This window comes from Solanum stenotomum, chromosome 4, assembly GCF_019186545.1.
Source record: "Solanum stenotomum isolate F172 chromosome 4, ASM1918654v1, whole genome shotgun sequence".
In the NCBI taxonomy this organism is placed as follows: domain Eukaryota; kingdom Viridiplantae; phylum Streptophyta; class Magnoliopsida; order Solanales; family Solanaceae; genus Solanum; species Solanum stenotomum.
The window spans coordinates 50,669,847-50,687,418 of NC_064285.1; the positions used below are offsets into that span (position 1 = coordinate 50,669,847).

A 17,572-nucleotide genomic window follows, 5' to 3' on the forward strand; every position below is an offset into this window, starting at 1 on the left:
TAACCGTATCAAGGGGTTGGTACCTTGGTTGCCTAGTACGGGGGGTAGTAGGCCCGTATAACCATATCGAGGGGTTTGTACCTTGGTCCCTAGCTCGGGGGGTGGTAGGCCCGGGTAACCATATTGAGGGGTTTGTACCTCTTTCGCCTCTCCAAGGGGGTGGTAGGCCTTGGAAAATACTATATTGATGGTCACTCACCACACATGTACTACGTCCCACTAAATATGATTTTTATGTAAGCGTCATTATATATATCATTTCATTTATGTACTATCTATCGGGTATGATTATGCATTTTTCCTATGATGTCCATCTATTGTAGCATTGCATTGCATCCCATATACTTAGTACATTCAATCGTACTAACGCATACTCTATGCCTACATGATTTCACCATGTAGGGACCGGAGCACCGCTTGACCCTCGTCCTCCGCGTGGCTAATACGATTTTCTAACAAGGTTATTGGTGAGTCCTCCATTCCGGGGACGTTGCTTATGATCTTTTGCTATGTATAAGACTTTTCCTTTTTAGTTATGTTTTGACTATGAGGGTGAGCCCGATTGTTTGTCTTGGCCCCCGCTAAATTACTCATGTTTAGAGGTGGTGTTGGACAAGTTGTGTATTATGCTTGAGCTTGACTCATCTATGGTGTTTATGTATCATTTCTTTTTTTCTTGCTCCCTTAGTCCCGACTTCCCCTTTGATTATGCTTATCACTTATGGTCATTTTAATTGCTTCCGCGACCAAGGATGTGTAATGATATGCTATGAGGCTTGTTTGGGGTTCCTTCGGGTTCCCCATTCGCCGGTCACGTCTTGGCCCTAGGCTTGGGTCGTGACACCCACTTAGGAACATTCGTCCTCGAATGAAAGTTAAAACACATTAAGGGGTAACTACTCAAGACTAGCAGCCCACAATCATGAATGCAACATCAATATAAAAGCACACAACTAGGAGGAAACATTAACTCCACATCAATAGGCTCAAAACACAACAAGAAAGTAGGAACTACTTCTACAAACTTATTATGCACCAAAACTTTAATATTCTTCATTTCATTGGAGGTACTTCCTTCTCCAAGTCACATCATTCTCAACACAACATCATTAAGCACAATTAAGCAATTTTGTCATAAAAGCACATTATGCAACATCTTCATAACAACACATTTAGGCATGTTCAACATTTAACCTCATGTTTAACATTTAGACAACTCAAACTAAATGCACATTAATATGAGGAACAATAAATCATGAAAAAACATTTTCCTCATTTAAACAAGAATTCAACTAGATACATGCACAACATAAGGAGACCATGGAAACACAATATCACACATGACTCCAAAACATGAAACAAGCTACAAGGAACTCTTGGTCTCAAGCTTTAATAGGAATAGAAGGAAAGAGATAGGGATATCAAAACTCTCACAACCTTACTATTCCCCACTGAGGAGAAAACCCAACTAAGGCTATCATGAAAATAAGGATCCTCAATATAACAAAAGGAACTATAACTTACCGGTACCTTCATCTGGATTAGCTTCTTTGCCCTCCTTGGCTTGAAATGCATAGAAACGGTTCTTCTTTGGAGCATTAGGATCCGGGCCAACATAAGAAGCTTGGTTGGTCTCTCTCATTTTTGCCATGACTGTTGGGCAATCCCTCATCTTATGATCCTTCTTTCCACACCCAAAGCACTCATCCGTGCTGGCAAGGCACTTACCCAAATGTTGCTTCCCACACTTGGCACATCTAGACCTCTCAAAAGAAGAACCACTCCCACTCCTTCTTTGGGAATTAGGGTTAGACACCCTATCATTGTTCACCATTGAAGAATCTTGGTTGGAGAACCTCTTGTTGTACCTAGGTTGACCTTGCTAATCGGATCTACCCCTCTTCAACTCTCTACTCTTCCTCTCAAGTTTGGACTCCTCAATAGATTGAGCATACAAAATGAGTCTAGAAATGTTCATATCATCATGGAGCATCGCCTTACAACATTCTTCCTTAACAAGGTCGGACACACCGGTCACAAAGCGACTCATCTCATCTCTAGGGTTGGACACCAAAGATGGAGCATACTTAGACAATAGGGTAAACTTCAAGGAATACTCCTCCACACTCATGCTCCCCTGCCTAAGGTTTATGAACTCCTCCACTTTAACCTCCATCTTCTCACGAGGAAATTACCTACCAAGGAAAGCTCTCTTAAATTCCTCCCGTTCTATAGGACCTGCTTCTAAAGGCCTATTGCTCTTCCATTGAGTGAACCACACTTGAGCCACATCTTTCAATTGATAGGAAGCCAATCCTCTTTCTCCCTAGAAGATACTCCCATAGTATTTACTATGTTATATACTTCATCCAAGAATTCTTGGGGATCCTCTCCCACTTTAGAGCCAAGGAAAATAAGAGGATTCATCCTCACAAAGTCTCTTAATCTTAAGGCCATGGTACTCTCATTGGCATTAATCCTAGGCCTCATATCCTGATTCACTTGAGCCATTATGGCTTCGGGTAAGGTTAGAAAGGCCGACCTAATCTCCTCATTAGTCATATCCGGGAGAACCATCGAAACTTCATTTTTTGATTGCCTAGAGGAACTTGGCCACCTTGAAGACTTTGGGGAGGAACTCCCCCATCCACATTCTCCTTTTCCACCCTCCTTGGGTTAGCCCTTGTATTCATATCCTATAAACATAAGAGAAGGATAAAGAAAAGGACATCTATAAAGCTAAACTCTAAGGCACGACTTCAAGAATATTAAAGAAGTGTAACTTTCTAACGTTCTATAGCCTCTCGCTCATAGATGTGTCTCGAGTCACACCGATCAACAAGACTCTACTAGATGTGGCTTGTGAGACATCAATCCTGAAAACCATTCCCAAAACCTTGTGCTCTAATACCATGTTCGTCATGATCTGAGAGCACCCCCTAGTCGTAACACGGCGTACTCAACCCCGAAGGGGTCTTACACAAGTCTCATAGCATTTATTCATCGCATAGGTAATAAAAATAGTATGGAATTAAAACTTTTTATTCAAAAACCATACAATCTATCAAAATACTCATTTAACAATCTTTTAAAACACACAACAGAAGTCTAAGTCTCACATGGCCATCTTAGACAAAACTTTAAACAAGATAGGATCACATTTTGATTGTGGTGAATTGGAAAAATGGTCCAGAGATTGTCCTATGATCAGTCGCATTTCTGCTCCATAAACAGCTCCACCAGCAGCACCTCTAGCTAGAGGTCGAGGATAGTGTCAGGACCATCGCGGTGGTTATCAGGGTATTCAGGGTGGTCCCCGAGGAGGCAGGTCAGGTAATTGGACTGATGGCCAGGGCTGAGGCAGACATGGCCATTTTTATGCAGCTCCAGCAAGGGCGGAGGATGAGGCATCTGACAATGTGATCACATGTACAATTCTATTATGCCACCAGTCTTCCTCTGCTTTATTTAATCTAGGATCTACCTATTCTTATGTGTTTGTATATTCTGCTTCTTATATAGGTATGAATTTTGAGCCTATGGCAGTGCCATTGCTTGTGTTGACCTCCGTGTGTGAGTCTTTAGTAGTGGATCATCTATTTCGATCATACATAGTTACTCTCTCGGGGCATGACACCTAGGCTGACCTTATGTTATTAGATATGCTTGATTTTGATGTGAATTTGTGCATGGACTAGTTATCTCCCTATCGTGCAGTTTTAAATTATTTTTCTGAGATTGTTACCTTAGCCATGCCTTGTGTTCCCTTGATGGTGTGGCAGTGCTCAGTTAGTAGCACACCAGTTGGTTTTATCTCTTTTCTTCAAGAGTGGAGGCTAGTGGCTAGTGGGTGTTTGTCTTATTTGCCTTATATGTGTGATGTGAGTAGGGATGTCCCTTTAGTTGAGACCATTCCAGCCGTCTGTGATTTTATAGATGTGTTTCCTACTGACCTACCTAACCAACCTCTAAAGCATGATATTGACTTTCCTATCTAGCTTGAGCCGGGTACTCGACCAATTTCCAATCCTTTATATTGGATGGCTCCTGTAGAGCTCAAGGAGTTCAATGTTCAGCTTCAAGACCTCTTGGGTAAGGGATTCATCAGGCCTACGTGTTACCTTGGGGAGTTCCTGTTCTGTTTGTCAAGAAGAAGGATGACACGATGTGCATGTGTATTGACTATAGGTAGTTGAATAGTGTGACACTGAAGAACCCCTACCCCCTAGGACTGATGATCGATTTTACCAGCTTCTAGGAGCTGTAATGTTTTCGAAGATTGATTTGAGCTATGTTACCATCAGTTGAGGTTTATAGTAGCGGACATCCCTATGATCATATTTAGGATTCAATATGGCCTTTATGAGTTCCTATTGTTGTCTTTTGGGTTAACTAATACCCTTGCCTCCTTCATGGACTTGATGACATGCGTGTTCAAGCTGTACCTTGATTTGTTTGTCATTGTGTTCATAGATGATATTTTGGTATACTCCCGAAGTAGGATTGATCATGAGCAACATTTGAGTATTGTTGTCGATTCTTAGAGCATCCATGTCCATCGAACTCATCATGAAAGGTCTTATCATCATCCATTCTAGACCTCTTTTTGTTCCTAGATTTCTCTTCCTCGAGTTTTGATTCCTCAATTTGTTGGGCATACACTATAAGACGTGAGATATCCATATCATGAATGAGCATTTACGTACAACATTTTTTACTACTACGTCGGACACTCCAATCATAAACTTATTCATCTTAACCCTCGAATCCGCCACTATAGTAGGAGCATACTTGGATAGTTGGGTAAATTTGAAGACATACTCCTTAACACTCATGCTATGTTGCCTAATGTTAATGAACTCTTGCATTTCAGCCTCCCTCAACTCTAGGGGAAAGAACCAATCAAGAAAAGCCAACTTGAATACTTCCCACTCTACAGGACCAGCTCCTACCAGCCTAGCCTCTTTGCATTGATCATACCATATTTGTACAACATCCCTCAATTGGTAAGCGACTAACTCCTCCTTCTCTTGTGGAGACACCCCCATAATATCAAGTACTTTACAAACCTTATCTATAAACTCCTTAGGATCCTCTTCCACTTTGGAGGAATAAAACTCTGGAGGGTTCATCCTCATAAAATCCCACTCTTAAAGCTGGGGAATTCACATTGGGATTCATAGGAGCAATCACTTCCCTATTGGCTTGAGCCATCATGGATTGGGTCAAAACATGAAAGGCCGCCCTAAAATCTGCATGAGTAATATTCTCAACCGATGGATTAACCGAAGCTTGATTAGCTTGAGGAGGAGCTCCTTTATTCACATTGTCTTTCTCATTCCTCCTAGCATTTGCCCTTGTATTAGCCATATCCTGAAAACCATCGGGCACTGATTAGGAAAAATACCTTATAAAGTTAAAGTCTATGGCACGACTTATAGAAGTGAAGAAGTCAGATTTCCTAATCATCTAATAGCTTCCCATTCATAAATGAGGCGCGCTTCACACTTCTGAAAAAGACTCTACTAGATGTGGTTTTGAGACATCCTAGAATTATTCTAAACCTTGTGCTCTGATACCAAGTTTGTCACGACCCAGGGGTATATCCTAGATGTTACATGGCACATAGAACCTCGAAGGACTTCATGTAAGCCATTTAGCATATCATAACGTAAGATAATTGAAAAGTGCATAAATTTTAAAACATTTTCCATACAATCGAAGTCTTTTATATGCCCTTTACAATCGAAGTCTTAACAATAGTCTTAAAACATAAAGAAACTAGAAATATAAAGTGCATGTCCTCAATCTATGAGGACATACCAAAAGATGTCTTGAGAGAACTCTAATCCCAAGCTTCACTAGAGAATGCAATCACTTGCCGGAACCGATACTTGTAGTAAAAATAAGAGAAATATGGGTTAGCATACAAAAATGTACAAAGCATGATGACCATGCAAAAACATGCTTTAAAAGGGATATTTTGGTTGGAAACCATGCATTATGCAACTTTTTAGAAATATCCTGAACAATAGCATAAAAAACATCAAAGACAAATATAATCATCACACAAGTCATAACATCATATTTGAACAATATCAACATGTGACTCTTCACCTTCACATATAGCCTTCACCTCAAGTAACCCTCATGCTATACCTTGTGCAATGTATGGATAGTGTCCCATACCACCATCCACACCAAGGTACCATGTCTATTTTATCTCAATATGAATCTGCCATGGTGCATGACATGTCCCATTTTTCTCATCATTTTCACAAAGTACCTTCACAACAATGTTATAGAACCAATGGATATAGATATATACAAATTCTTAATGAGAGAATAATAAATTCCACACCAACAACCAATCACACATAATATTGGCACATCATCAAGAGTGAGTCAATACAACCATGTAAACCATTCATAGCGCATCATACATCACTATATCACCAAATTCCTTCCTTTAACCCATAATATCATCACTATTACTCATTCAACTTTTAATAAAGAACAAGAATTATGAAACCCTTTAGCAATTCTCATTACTCCAATTCACACAATAAGACATACAAGGTTCAATACACTTAACGAAGGGTCAAGGAGGTCAACTTGCCTTATAAAAGAATACAATCAACTTGGTACTTGAGCCTTTCCTTAACGCTGAGTCTCAAAATCCAAAATGTCTAATTAAATAAAGAATCCCAACAAGAATCATGAACAACAACATCAATAAAGATGATTTTGAAAATCGAGTGCAAATCGATCCAAAAAGTCATTCCCGAGGACTGAGGGTAAATCTGATTTTTTTTATTAGAAAATCATAATACCCAATAGTTTTGTAATTCAAAAGTGAAAATGTAATGAAAAATGAGTTGAAATCATGCTCAAAATTCTAATTTACTTAAAGCACAAGTTCATGAGAAAAACCCCAATACCCGGATTTGAAATCCCAACTCAAATCTGAAATATTTCTTGAAAAATATCTTACCCACACTTAGGGAAGTTAAAATATGAAATTTCATTTTAAAAAATGGAGTTAAAATTGACCTCTTGAAATCCTCAATTTATCAAAATTTAACTTTATAGAGAAAATCCCAAATTCTCAAGCTTATACACAGTTAATATGATGAAAATAATTGATGAATGAACAAGTTTATGCCAAAATTAGTTTACCCATAACATAAGGATCCTAAATGTACATTTTAATAAAAAATTGAGTCCAAATTGATAGAACCCCAAAATTTCTCCAAGAAAATCATGGATAAGGAAAGAAAACCAAATGAAGAAATCATGAGAGAATTCTGAAATGAGGATTGGATATCGATCCCCATATTAAATAGAAAAATATTATTCAAGAATCACTCCATTCCAAGCTCTTGAACTCCCAATATACTCAAAATACCAAATGAACACAGTCTGAAATTTTAAATACATGAACAACAGTATTTACTGTCGAAACCAACAACTTTAATTTTCATTAAAAGAGTTGTAACTTCTTCATACGATAGCGAAATGACCCGATTATGTTTACCTAAATGTCTTAAATAATGATGCGGACCTACTCGTTCCATCGAAACTTAATTTTGTTCTTATTTTCCTAGTAAAATATCATTTATGCTCAGTAAATAATTATTTCATATTTCGTTATAAAAGTCAAATCTCGTCTAATTAAAAATTATTATTATTTTAGTATGATAATTCATACACAAACTTCGAAAAAGTTTGGAATAATTTTTTGATATTTAAAATTAATAATGAACCTTTTAGTTAGCACAAATTGTTGAAACAACAACAAAACACCCAAAAAACGTAAAAACTCACCCAAAACTCATTCGGAACCTTTCGAACAAAAAAACCTTCCATCTAAATATCTTAGAACCTGAGCCAATAGTCCTACTAACTCGAAAGTCACATTCTTGAGCCAATGGAACTAACAAAATTCCATTCCGAGACACAAAACTCCTAATATCGACTTAAGTCAACCATTTCAACTTAGAAACTTCCAAAACTCCAAAACATCTAAAAATCTCAACTTTACAATTTAGTTTTAAATCTAGCCTCAAAAACTGAGCAAACACAATTTTTCACGACCCAACTTCCCAAGTCATAATGGCACCTACTATGACCCATCAGTAGGTAAGCCAACCCTACCCAAAATGATAAGTAGTGAGTACAAGAGTAGAACTAAATAGAAAATAACACTACAAATAAGAAAGACAAAATTGGAGGCAAACAAAATTTATATACAATGGAAACCCTCCCAAAACCTAGAAGTCACGAGTATAGAGATGTATAATATGCACAATATACGATCCCCAAAAATGGACCACAAGAAGCAGTCTCAAAGAAAAAGATTAGCTAACATATATATAGAAAAAGACTAGCTGATCCAGGATGCCAAGAGCTCACCATCGACTCTGATATCCACAAGCTACAAAAGATGGCACGAATGATCAGCGTTGGTAGCTCGTACTAGGACCTACATCACAAAAAGATACACAGTGTAGCATGAGTACAAAAACAAAGGTACTCAGTAAGCATCATAGATCGCCTGATCAAGAAAGGTAAAATTAATCAAAAAACATAAAATCTAGACAAAAAAAAAGGTCAAATAGGAAATGAAAAAGAAAATACACAAGCATATTAAAAGTAAATCTAAGTACAAATAAGCTAAACCTAACTAGACCACACGAGCCCGAAAGGTACACTTGAGCACAAGTTTTTAAAAAAACTTGAACGGATCCCCATAAGCCTAACAGGTACACAAAATAGCCAAGTCTACAAAAAAGAAGAGTAACCCATATCTAAATCTAAGAACATCAGTCAGGCTCCCAACGCAAGTAAATGTGTAATCAAGAACCAGTCAACTCCCACCCAAATAAACAAGAGTGACAATCAACCTAGGCCGCCCAACCAAACAGTCCACTCCTAGAAGCATAAGATGCCTAGCTTCATAGAGGATCTTATATATCAAGGCTGCCCAACCAGCCAATCCACTTCTAAAGGCATAAGTGGCCCAGCTAGCAAGAGTGACTCGGGGGAGTGTCGACTCCGAAGAGGATCTCAAGTAGTCTCGAAGCCATCGTGGACTGACATCCACTCCCACAGATATCATAAAGGCTCCAAACCTGAAGTACTCTAATCTTGAGAAAGCACACAACCTCCGATAATGCATCAAAGTCATAGAAATAGGGAGAGAAGACCAAAAGGGCTTAAACGATGCGCAAAGCTCGCGGGTCTAAGGCATCACTAGTCAATCCTAGACTAAGAACAAACATCCTTCATGAAAAAAGTAATAACACAAGTAAATCAAATAACATGCTCCAAAACACATACAACCCCCAATTGAGATGGTACTACCCTCAAAACAATAGTATTCAATCCTAACTCATGGTTTCTAAAAAGAAAAGCAGGAATAACTAGATACCACCCCAAATTCACACAATTATCATGAATTTACACATTCATGCTCAATATAATTAGAACGGAAGTTGTAGCCTACCTGTAGGCTGAACGCGTACACTCCAGATCATAAGGTTGGAGCTTTTCCATTTCGAGCAACCTCCGAATGCTGCCAGGATATCTAGAATAGGATTAAAATTTTAATATAGTCATTTAGACATTGAAATCACATAAAATGAAAACAGACCAATTTTAGAATCAAACGAGAATTGTGAGATCCAGATCATAATTTCTTGAATTAACTCCATCAAGAGGTCTTAAACTATTCCTCGAACTAGTGTTCCAAAATTGAACAAAAATAGAGGCCTAAGGCAGCTAACAAAATAACTAGCAAATAAAACTCAATCTAAGCTCAATCAAGCTCTGGGCAGCAGCTTCTACACCAAATTTACCTGAAATGGAAGTTCCTCAATACAATTCAACCACCAATCCACGTGGCCAGGCTCCCAACAAACACACCAGAGAGTTTGAATCACCAAAATCAGATTTAAAATCAAGGAGAAATTTCCAAAATTCTCTTTAGAACAAAGGCTGGTTGCGACATGGTCTTAGTATAAAGTCCAGGCGGCTGGTTGGCCCTCCAGAACACGTATACCAGGCCAGTTGTGCACCGCAAACATACAGGCCATGTGCGTTGTTGATTGCGAATGTGCCTGCCAAGGCGCTAGTCCTCTGTGAACGTGGCCCAAGCGTGTAGACGCGGTGCTTGCCTCTACAGACATCACTTCACCTGATGTGCTAAGGAACCAAAACTCTAATGGGGTGCCCAAGATTCATTCATAACCCCGAGCATGCATACGAGATACTCTACCCCCATCAAATTAAATAATTTGGACTTAATAGAACAATCAAAAATTTCATATGAGGTCGTCTCGATGAAAAGTAGATCTCATACCTAAGTTTTATTTGAAGCCAAAATCCACAAAGGGGTTCAAAATCAGTTCGGAAGCCTTAGGATCTAAAAGAAGGGTCACTCTAGGCCAAAATCAACATTTCAGATCTAACCGCACTGACGAAATTCTCATCCAAACTTGTTTACTCAGAATGTTGACTAAAGTTAAACGTAGGACTTAACTTGAAAGTAAAAATGCCTAATCATACAAACTCGCATTAAAAGCCTCGAGAGTCATGCCGACTAATCTACTAGTCTAAAATGACCCTTCCAAAGCTAATGGAGTCTTCAAAATTGGATCTTGAGGTCATATTCTTGAACTTTTGATGATAAATAACCACTTAAGTTTCAAAAGCTCTTAAACATTACAACTCACATAAAAACTATACTAAAGACCAAGTGACCAAACTTTCAATTCCAGCAAGTAATAAATGACTTAGGGTCACTACAGCAATGATCTAAACAATGAACACGAGGCATACACACAAAAATAACATGAAGGTCACTACAACATTCAGTACTAAAAAGGAATTTTGTTTGCTAAAGTAATAGTCAAGAAGTACCTGAAGTCTCAAACAAGCAAGGAAACTGCTCACGCATATCATGTTTAGTCTCCCCAATAGCCTCCTCAATTGGACAATGCCTCTCACTAACCTTAACAAAAATAATGGCTCTCAAATGCAACTGTCATACATCTCTTTCTAAAATGGCAGTTAGCTCATCCACGAAGTCAAGTGGTCATCCAACTCTATTGGATCATACTAAAGCACACGAGACTCATCAGGAGTATACCGGTGCAACATTGAAACATGAAAGACTAGGTGGATAGTTGATAATTTGGAAGGCAAACTAACTCATAAGCAACCTATCCAACTATCTGAAGGATCTCAAAAGGCACAATATAACTGGGGCTAAGCTTTCCCCGCCTCCCAAATCTCATCACACCCTTCATGGGTGACACACAGAGGAAAACTGTGTCACCAACTAAAAACCTCAAAGGTTTCCCTCGACGATCTACATAGCTCATATACCTACTCGGAGCTATCTAAAGTTTGTCCTGAATCACCCTTCCAAAGCCTCTTGAATCAAGTATGTACCATGAGGTCTAGGATTTGTAGACTCAAACCAACCAACTAGAGAATGACAATGCCTACCATATCAACCCTTGAATATGGCCTAGATGCTAGAATGGTAGTTATTGTTGCACGCAAACTCCGGCAAAGACAAGAACTAGTCCACTGACCTCCAAACTCTAAAACACAAGCTCACAATATATCCTCAAGAACCTGGATAGTATTCTTTAACTAACCATCAGTTTACAGGTGGAAATTTTTACTAAGATCAACATGAGTGCCCAACTCATCATGAAAATTCCTCTAAGAGACAGAAGTGAACTAAGCACTCTGATCTAATATAATAAAGATCGACACACCATAAAGATGAACCACCTCACAAATCTAGATACGGACCAACATCTCGGAACTAAATAAAGATTGAACACGGAGGAACTGTGCTGACTTGGTCAATCGAACAATGATGACCAAAATGATATCAACACCTCTATAAGTCCGAGGCAAACCTCCAATAAAGTCCATAGTGATGTGAACCAACTTCCACTCTAAAATGGGTAACCCTTGGAACTTGATGAGTCTGAAATTTTAACTTATTCAGGGATCAATATTCATAGCTTTCGTGTCCTAAATGCCTATCTTATGATCTAAACTGATATTTATGTGCTAATTCGTAGCTATGAGGGCAAAAGAGCAAGCCAGGGACATTACTGGCAAAAAAGAGTGGAAAAGCTGACAATAGCCAAGACTACTCGGTGACTCGCCGAGTGGTACTTCAGCTCGCCTAAAGTTACAGCATGCCAGCCCTGGGGAAAAGCCAATATAGCTATGGAAATTGCACTTCGGCAATAAGGATATTGATCGCCTAAAGTTACAGGAGTTGAGTGGTGAAGAGGCAAGTCAAGAAGGCGATGGAGAGAGACACTTGACGCATTACCGAGCTGGTCAGTGATTCTCAACTAATTCCACCGATCAGTCCAAAAGATGAAAATCAAGAAGAGTATAAATGTGAATTTTTTAAAAATGAAAAAAGAGTTCTGATTTCTGAAATTTTAAGCGAGTGTTTAAGTGTTTTAACATTGAGTTTTTGATCCCAAACACTATTTTTTTGGAGTTTTTGAGTAGAATTTTAAGTTCGGTTTTGATTTTAATCTGATTTCAAGCATTGTGAAGACTTAAATTTTGTTACCAACTGATGGAGGACATAGTTGGTAATTTTCTTATTTTTTATAATGTATGGCTTAAACCCCCATTCTTTGGGGTGTGATGATGTGATTAATTGTCTCAATTAGCTTATGAGTGTTAGTAATTACTGATTTAATTGTTGTTTTTAAGTGGGTTTGATTGATAACTGAGTCTTAATTCATGAATTGTAGTTGCAAATGCAGTTCTAGTCTAGTATTCTATGCTTGCTTGAGAAAGAGGTTTTAGAATTAAGGTTATCAATTGATGATTGTAGTGATTAGGCTGTTGTGGATTGAGGTTAAGAAAGTAAGTCTAAGATGATTGTAGTGATTGGGTTGTTGTGGATTGAGATTGAGAAAGTAAGTCAAAGTTCGATCCTACCAATCTAGTTCGAGAGAGTAGATTAATTAAGTTTTTGGGATGTTCATAATTGTTATGCTTGTAGAGGTTCGGGAGAACTCACTTGAATCATGATAGTTGACGAGAGATGGCTATTACATTTAAATTCTAGCCTACCCTTTAAGATTCAACGGTTTTCAGTAAATAGTAATCACCCGTATAGCGAAATTGGCAATTAATCGATCACATCACCAAGGATCCCTCTCTACTTGAATACTCCCTTGTTTTCATAGTTGTTAATCAACAAATCTAATCCCCGCACTTGACACTAGTCTTCAACCCGTGCAACTTTCTTTAATTGTTTCGATAAATTCTATTCCTACAACTGAATAAAACACATCTTTCACTTCGTAATTAAATTCTCTATTGTATCACTCCATATGGGATCGTCCCCAACTCTTCATTGGGTTTATACTAGATTGCAATCGGCTACACTTAGAAATGGGTGAACTGTAGTTGAGAGTTATCAGAACTCACCACCTATCTCAAGTGTTCGGCCTTAACCTACTGGCAACTAAGGCAACGTGATACATAGACTACAATATCTTTCCTCATGCCATCCCCCCAGTAATTCTGCCTAAAGTCATAATACATCTTTGTGATGCCCAGATGGATAAAGTATGTAGAAGCAGTAGCCTCACAAAGTATCAGTTGAATAAAACCCCCAACTCTTGAAACACAAATATGGCATGCAAACCTCTAAACCACATTTGAATCCTAAGTAATCTAAGCGGCATCACCTACTAACACATGATGTCGAAGTTCCACTAAGGCCTCATCCTCAAACTAACGACTACGGATCTGATCAAGTAGAGAGGACTAAACTCCAACATAGGCTAAAACATGCCTAGAATCTGAGACATCTAACTTAACCATCTGATCAGCTGAGGATTGAATGTCAAAAGATAAATGTTGCTCCAGAGTAGATAACAAGGCTAGACTACCCATACTCGTAGCCTTTCGACTCAAGGGGTCCGCTACAACATTCGCCTTGTGGGGATGATAGAGAATAGAGAGGTTATACTCCTTCAGAAGCTCAATCAAGTGACTGACTCAAATTAAGGTCCCTCTGGCTCATAATATACTGAAGACTCATGTGATCAGTATAGATCTCATAATAAACTCCATACGTGTAGTGCCTCCATATCTTAAGCATAAAAACTACCACTGCCAACTCCAAGTCATGAGTGGAGTAGTTGCACTCATGTAGCGTAAAGTTGCCTCGATGCATAAGTAATAACCCAACCCCACCGTATCAAAAAACAACTCAAACTGATGTTAGATGCATTATAATAGACCATAAAACCCTCGCTCTCAAATGAAGAGTCAATACAAGAGTAGTAGTCAATAACTACTTGAGCTTCCGAAAGCTCAAATCACACTCCTCAGACCACTCAAAAGGAATATCCAGGTGAGTCAACTAGGTAAAGAGTGATGCAATAGTGAAGTAGCCCTCTATAAACTGTATGTAGTAGCTTGCCACTTTGACAAAGCTCCAAACCTCACTAACCAAAGTAGGCCTAGCCCAATCACGAATAACCTCATTCTTCGTAGGATCTACCATGATGCCATCCTTGGACATCACGTTGATGAGTATGAGATTTTGACTCATTTAGAGCTTTGTTGTGATAATAGAAGTGTCCTCAAATGCTAAAATTATGCTTTAAATTGATGTTAGAGAGAGGATTTGCAGCATTATTGGCTAAGGAGCAAGGAAAGGACACTACCAGACAAAAAGAATCTAACAAGCTAAAGAAGTGGAGAAAAGCGATCCTGGTGATTGCCAAGAACACTCGGCGGTCCGCCGAGTGGCTCCTAGCCCGCCCAATTTGACAAACCAACACCTCTGAGACGAGAGAAATTTGGGCGAAGGATGTTCCCTATTGGCGATTGGCCGAATGGATCGGCGAAGAGGTGTTGTGTCCACCGAAGTGCACACGACAATCAGTGAAGCTGCAAGCAGAGTAGTGATAAAAAGGAACAAAGGGTACATCGCCAAACCACTCGGTGAACCCGACACAGATCGCCAAAAGTTACAGTATGAAAAGGATGAAAACTTAGTTAAGAGGGTAATGGACAAGAGTGATCGGCAAAGCCCGACTTTCCTCGCTGATTGGCCCCAAAAAGGCCAAATTTTTGGATAAGTATATATTGATTTTTTTAAAGAGAAACGGCATTCCAAACATTGTGCAAAGAGATATTGAGAACATAAATACTATTTTTGGTGGTTTAAAGCATATTTTCTTGAGATTTCTTGTTTGGTGTTGTAATTTAAGCAAGATTTATTAAGTTTATGATTTTGGAAATCAATACCCAGCTATGGAGCATGTAATAGGTATTGAATTTTCTCATTTTATGATGAACAGCGGTTAAATTGCTTTGTTGAATGTTTATTTCAATGTGATTTAGTATTTTATATTGCTTGAGAGAGAGGTGATAAAATAGCATTCGTAGTAATTGGGTCATTGTGGGTTCAACTCGAGAGAATGATTCTTTAGTCCCATTCTACCTATCTAGCTCGAGAGAGTAGATGTAGTGAGGTTGTGGGCTGGTTTTCTTATTTAGCTTGTTGAGGTTTGAAAGAACTCGATAGAAACGAAGGAGTTGTTTGAAAGAAAATTATCTCATCTAAGGCCCATCCTACCCATGAAGATTTAGTAGGTTTTAGTAATTACCTAACACCCATTGAGCGATAATTGGCAATTAGTCGGTCATTCCTCCAATTACTTCTTACTCACTTGATTATTCTTGTTAATTGTTGTGGTTGTGACTTCTATCTGATATAAAAATCCCCTACCTGACATTGATGTCAATCTTTTGATTTAATTAAAAGTTTACGATAATTCCTATTCCTACAACAATTTAAATTGTGTTTATAACTTCATAATTGAATTCGAAATTGCACCGCACCTTGTGGGATCGACCCCAACTTACTTGTTGGGTTTATACTAGATTACGATCGTCTACACCTAGTATCGAATGTGGTGTAGTTAAGAGTTAATCACACGTTCACCAAAAATGTTATGGACTCAAGCCAAAATTCACACTTTGGAACATTGCATAAAGGCCATGATCCCTCAAAGTCTAGATCATAATCCTTAGGTGTTGCTCATGATCACTCCTTCTCCGCGAGTATATCAAAATGTCATCTATGAACACAATGACGAACAAATCAATATACATTTGGAACACCCTCGTCATCAAGTCCATGAAGGCGACAGGGGCATTAGTCAACCCAAAAGGCATCACTAGGAACTCAAAGTGGCCATATTGAGTCCTAAATGTGGTCTTAAGGATGTTGACTACCCTAATCCTTAACTGATGGTAACCAGACCTCAAATCAATCTTTGAAAATATTGTGGCACCCTGTAGCTTGTCAAACAGGTCATTAATCTTATGCATGGGGTAACAGTTCATCAGTATCACCTTATTAAGCTACCTATAATCAATACACATGTCCATCATACCATCCTTCTAAATCACAAAGAGAATAGGAGAACCCCAAGGTGATATACTAGGCCTGATGAACCCCTTACCCAAGAGATCCTGAAGTTGAACATTGAGCTCCTTGAGCTCTATAGGAGCCATCTAATATGGCGAAATAGAAATAGGTTGAGTACCCGGGTCAAGCTAAATAGAGAAATCGATATCATGTTCTAGGGTAGGCTAGGTAGGTCGGTAGGAATAACATCTACATAATCATGGACGACTGGAACTCACTCAACTTGAGAGACCTCTCTACTCACCTCACGCACAAAGGCCAAATAAGACAAACATCCGCTACCATTAGCTTCCAAGCCTACATAAAAGAGATAACTCAAACCGGTGTCCTACTAATGGAGCCCTACCATAGCACCGGGGGAATACAAGGAGTGGCTAAGGTAACAGTGTTAGAGAAGCAATATAAAACTACACGGTAGAGGGATAATAGTCCATGCCCAGAATTACATCAAAATTAAGCATATCTAACAATATAAAATCAGGTCAGGTGTCACACCCTTGGATATTAACTAAGCATAATTGAAAAACCTGATCCACTACTAAAGACTAACCTACGGCGGTCGACACATGCAACGATGCTGCCATAGGCTCAGAAATCATACCTTTACGATAAGCATAATACATAGACACATAAGATTAGGTAGACCTCGGATCAAATAAAGCCGATGTGGGCCGATGGCATAAAAGAATCATAAATGTGATCACATAATTCGATGCCTCAACTTCTACCCTCACTGGAGCTGCATTGTAAGAATCATGTCCAGCTCTGCCCTGGCCATCAGCCCTACCACCAGACCTGCCTCTTTGGGAATCACCCCAAATACCATGTTATCCACCGTGGTGGTCCTTATCCTGACCTTGACCCCTTGCTGGAGGTGCTGCCGGTAGAGCTAATAGAACTGGTGGAGCTGCATGTGGAAATGGAACAATTTGTATATGACTAGTAGTAGATTTACAATCATTTGAGGCCTAGTTAACTGAAGAATTAGTGTCCTCAATGCCTAATTATGTCATCTTCGAATGATATTTTGGTTATTTGCAGCTAAAAAGGCTAATG

The 17,572-nt window shown here is 38.8% G+C and overlaps 1 protein-coding gene and 1 pseudogene across 1 annotated transcript; one reads left to right on the plus strand and one right to left on the minus strand.

Moving 5' to 3' along the window:
* Positions 1-1,513: 1,513 nt before the first annotated feature.
* On the minus strand, positions 1,514-2,511 carry LOC125861555 (uncharacterized). Its single transcript, XM_049541422.1, has 3 exons — positions 2,365-2,511; positions 2,196-2,260; positions 1,514-1,817 (listed from the first exon to the last, which is right to left on the minus strand). Exons 1-3 carry the CDS (start codon positions 2,509-2,511, stop codon positions 1,514-1,516), a joined length of 516 nt encoding a protein of 171 aa, XP_049397379.1.
* A 14,717-nt stretch (positions 2,512-17,228) lies between these two features.
* LOC125861556 (uncharacterized) overlaps positions 17,229-17,572 on the plus strand; it is a 20,788-nt pseudogene continuing 20,444 nt past the window's right edge.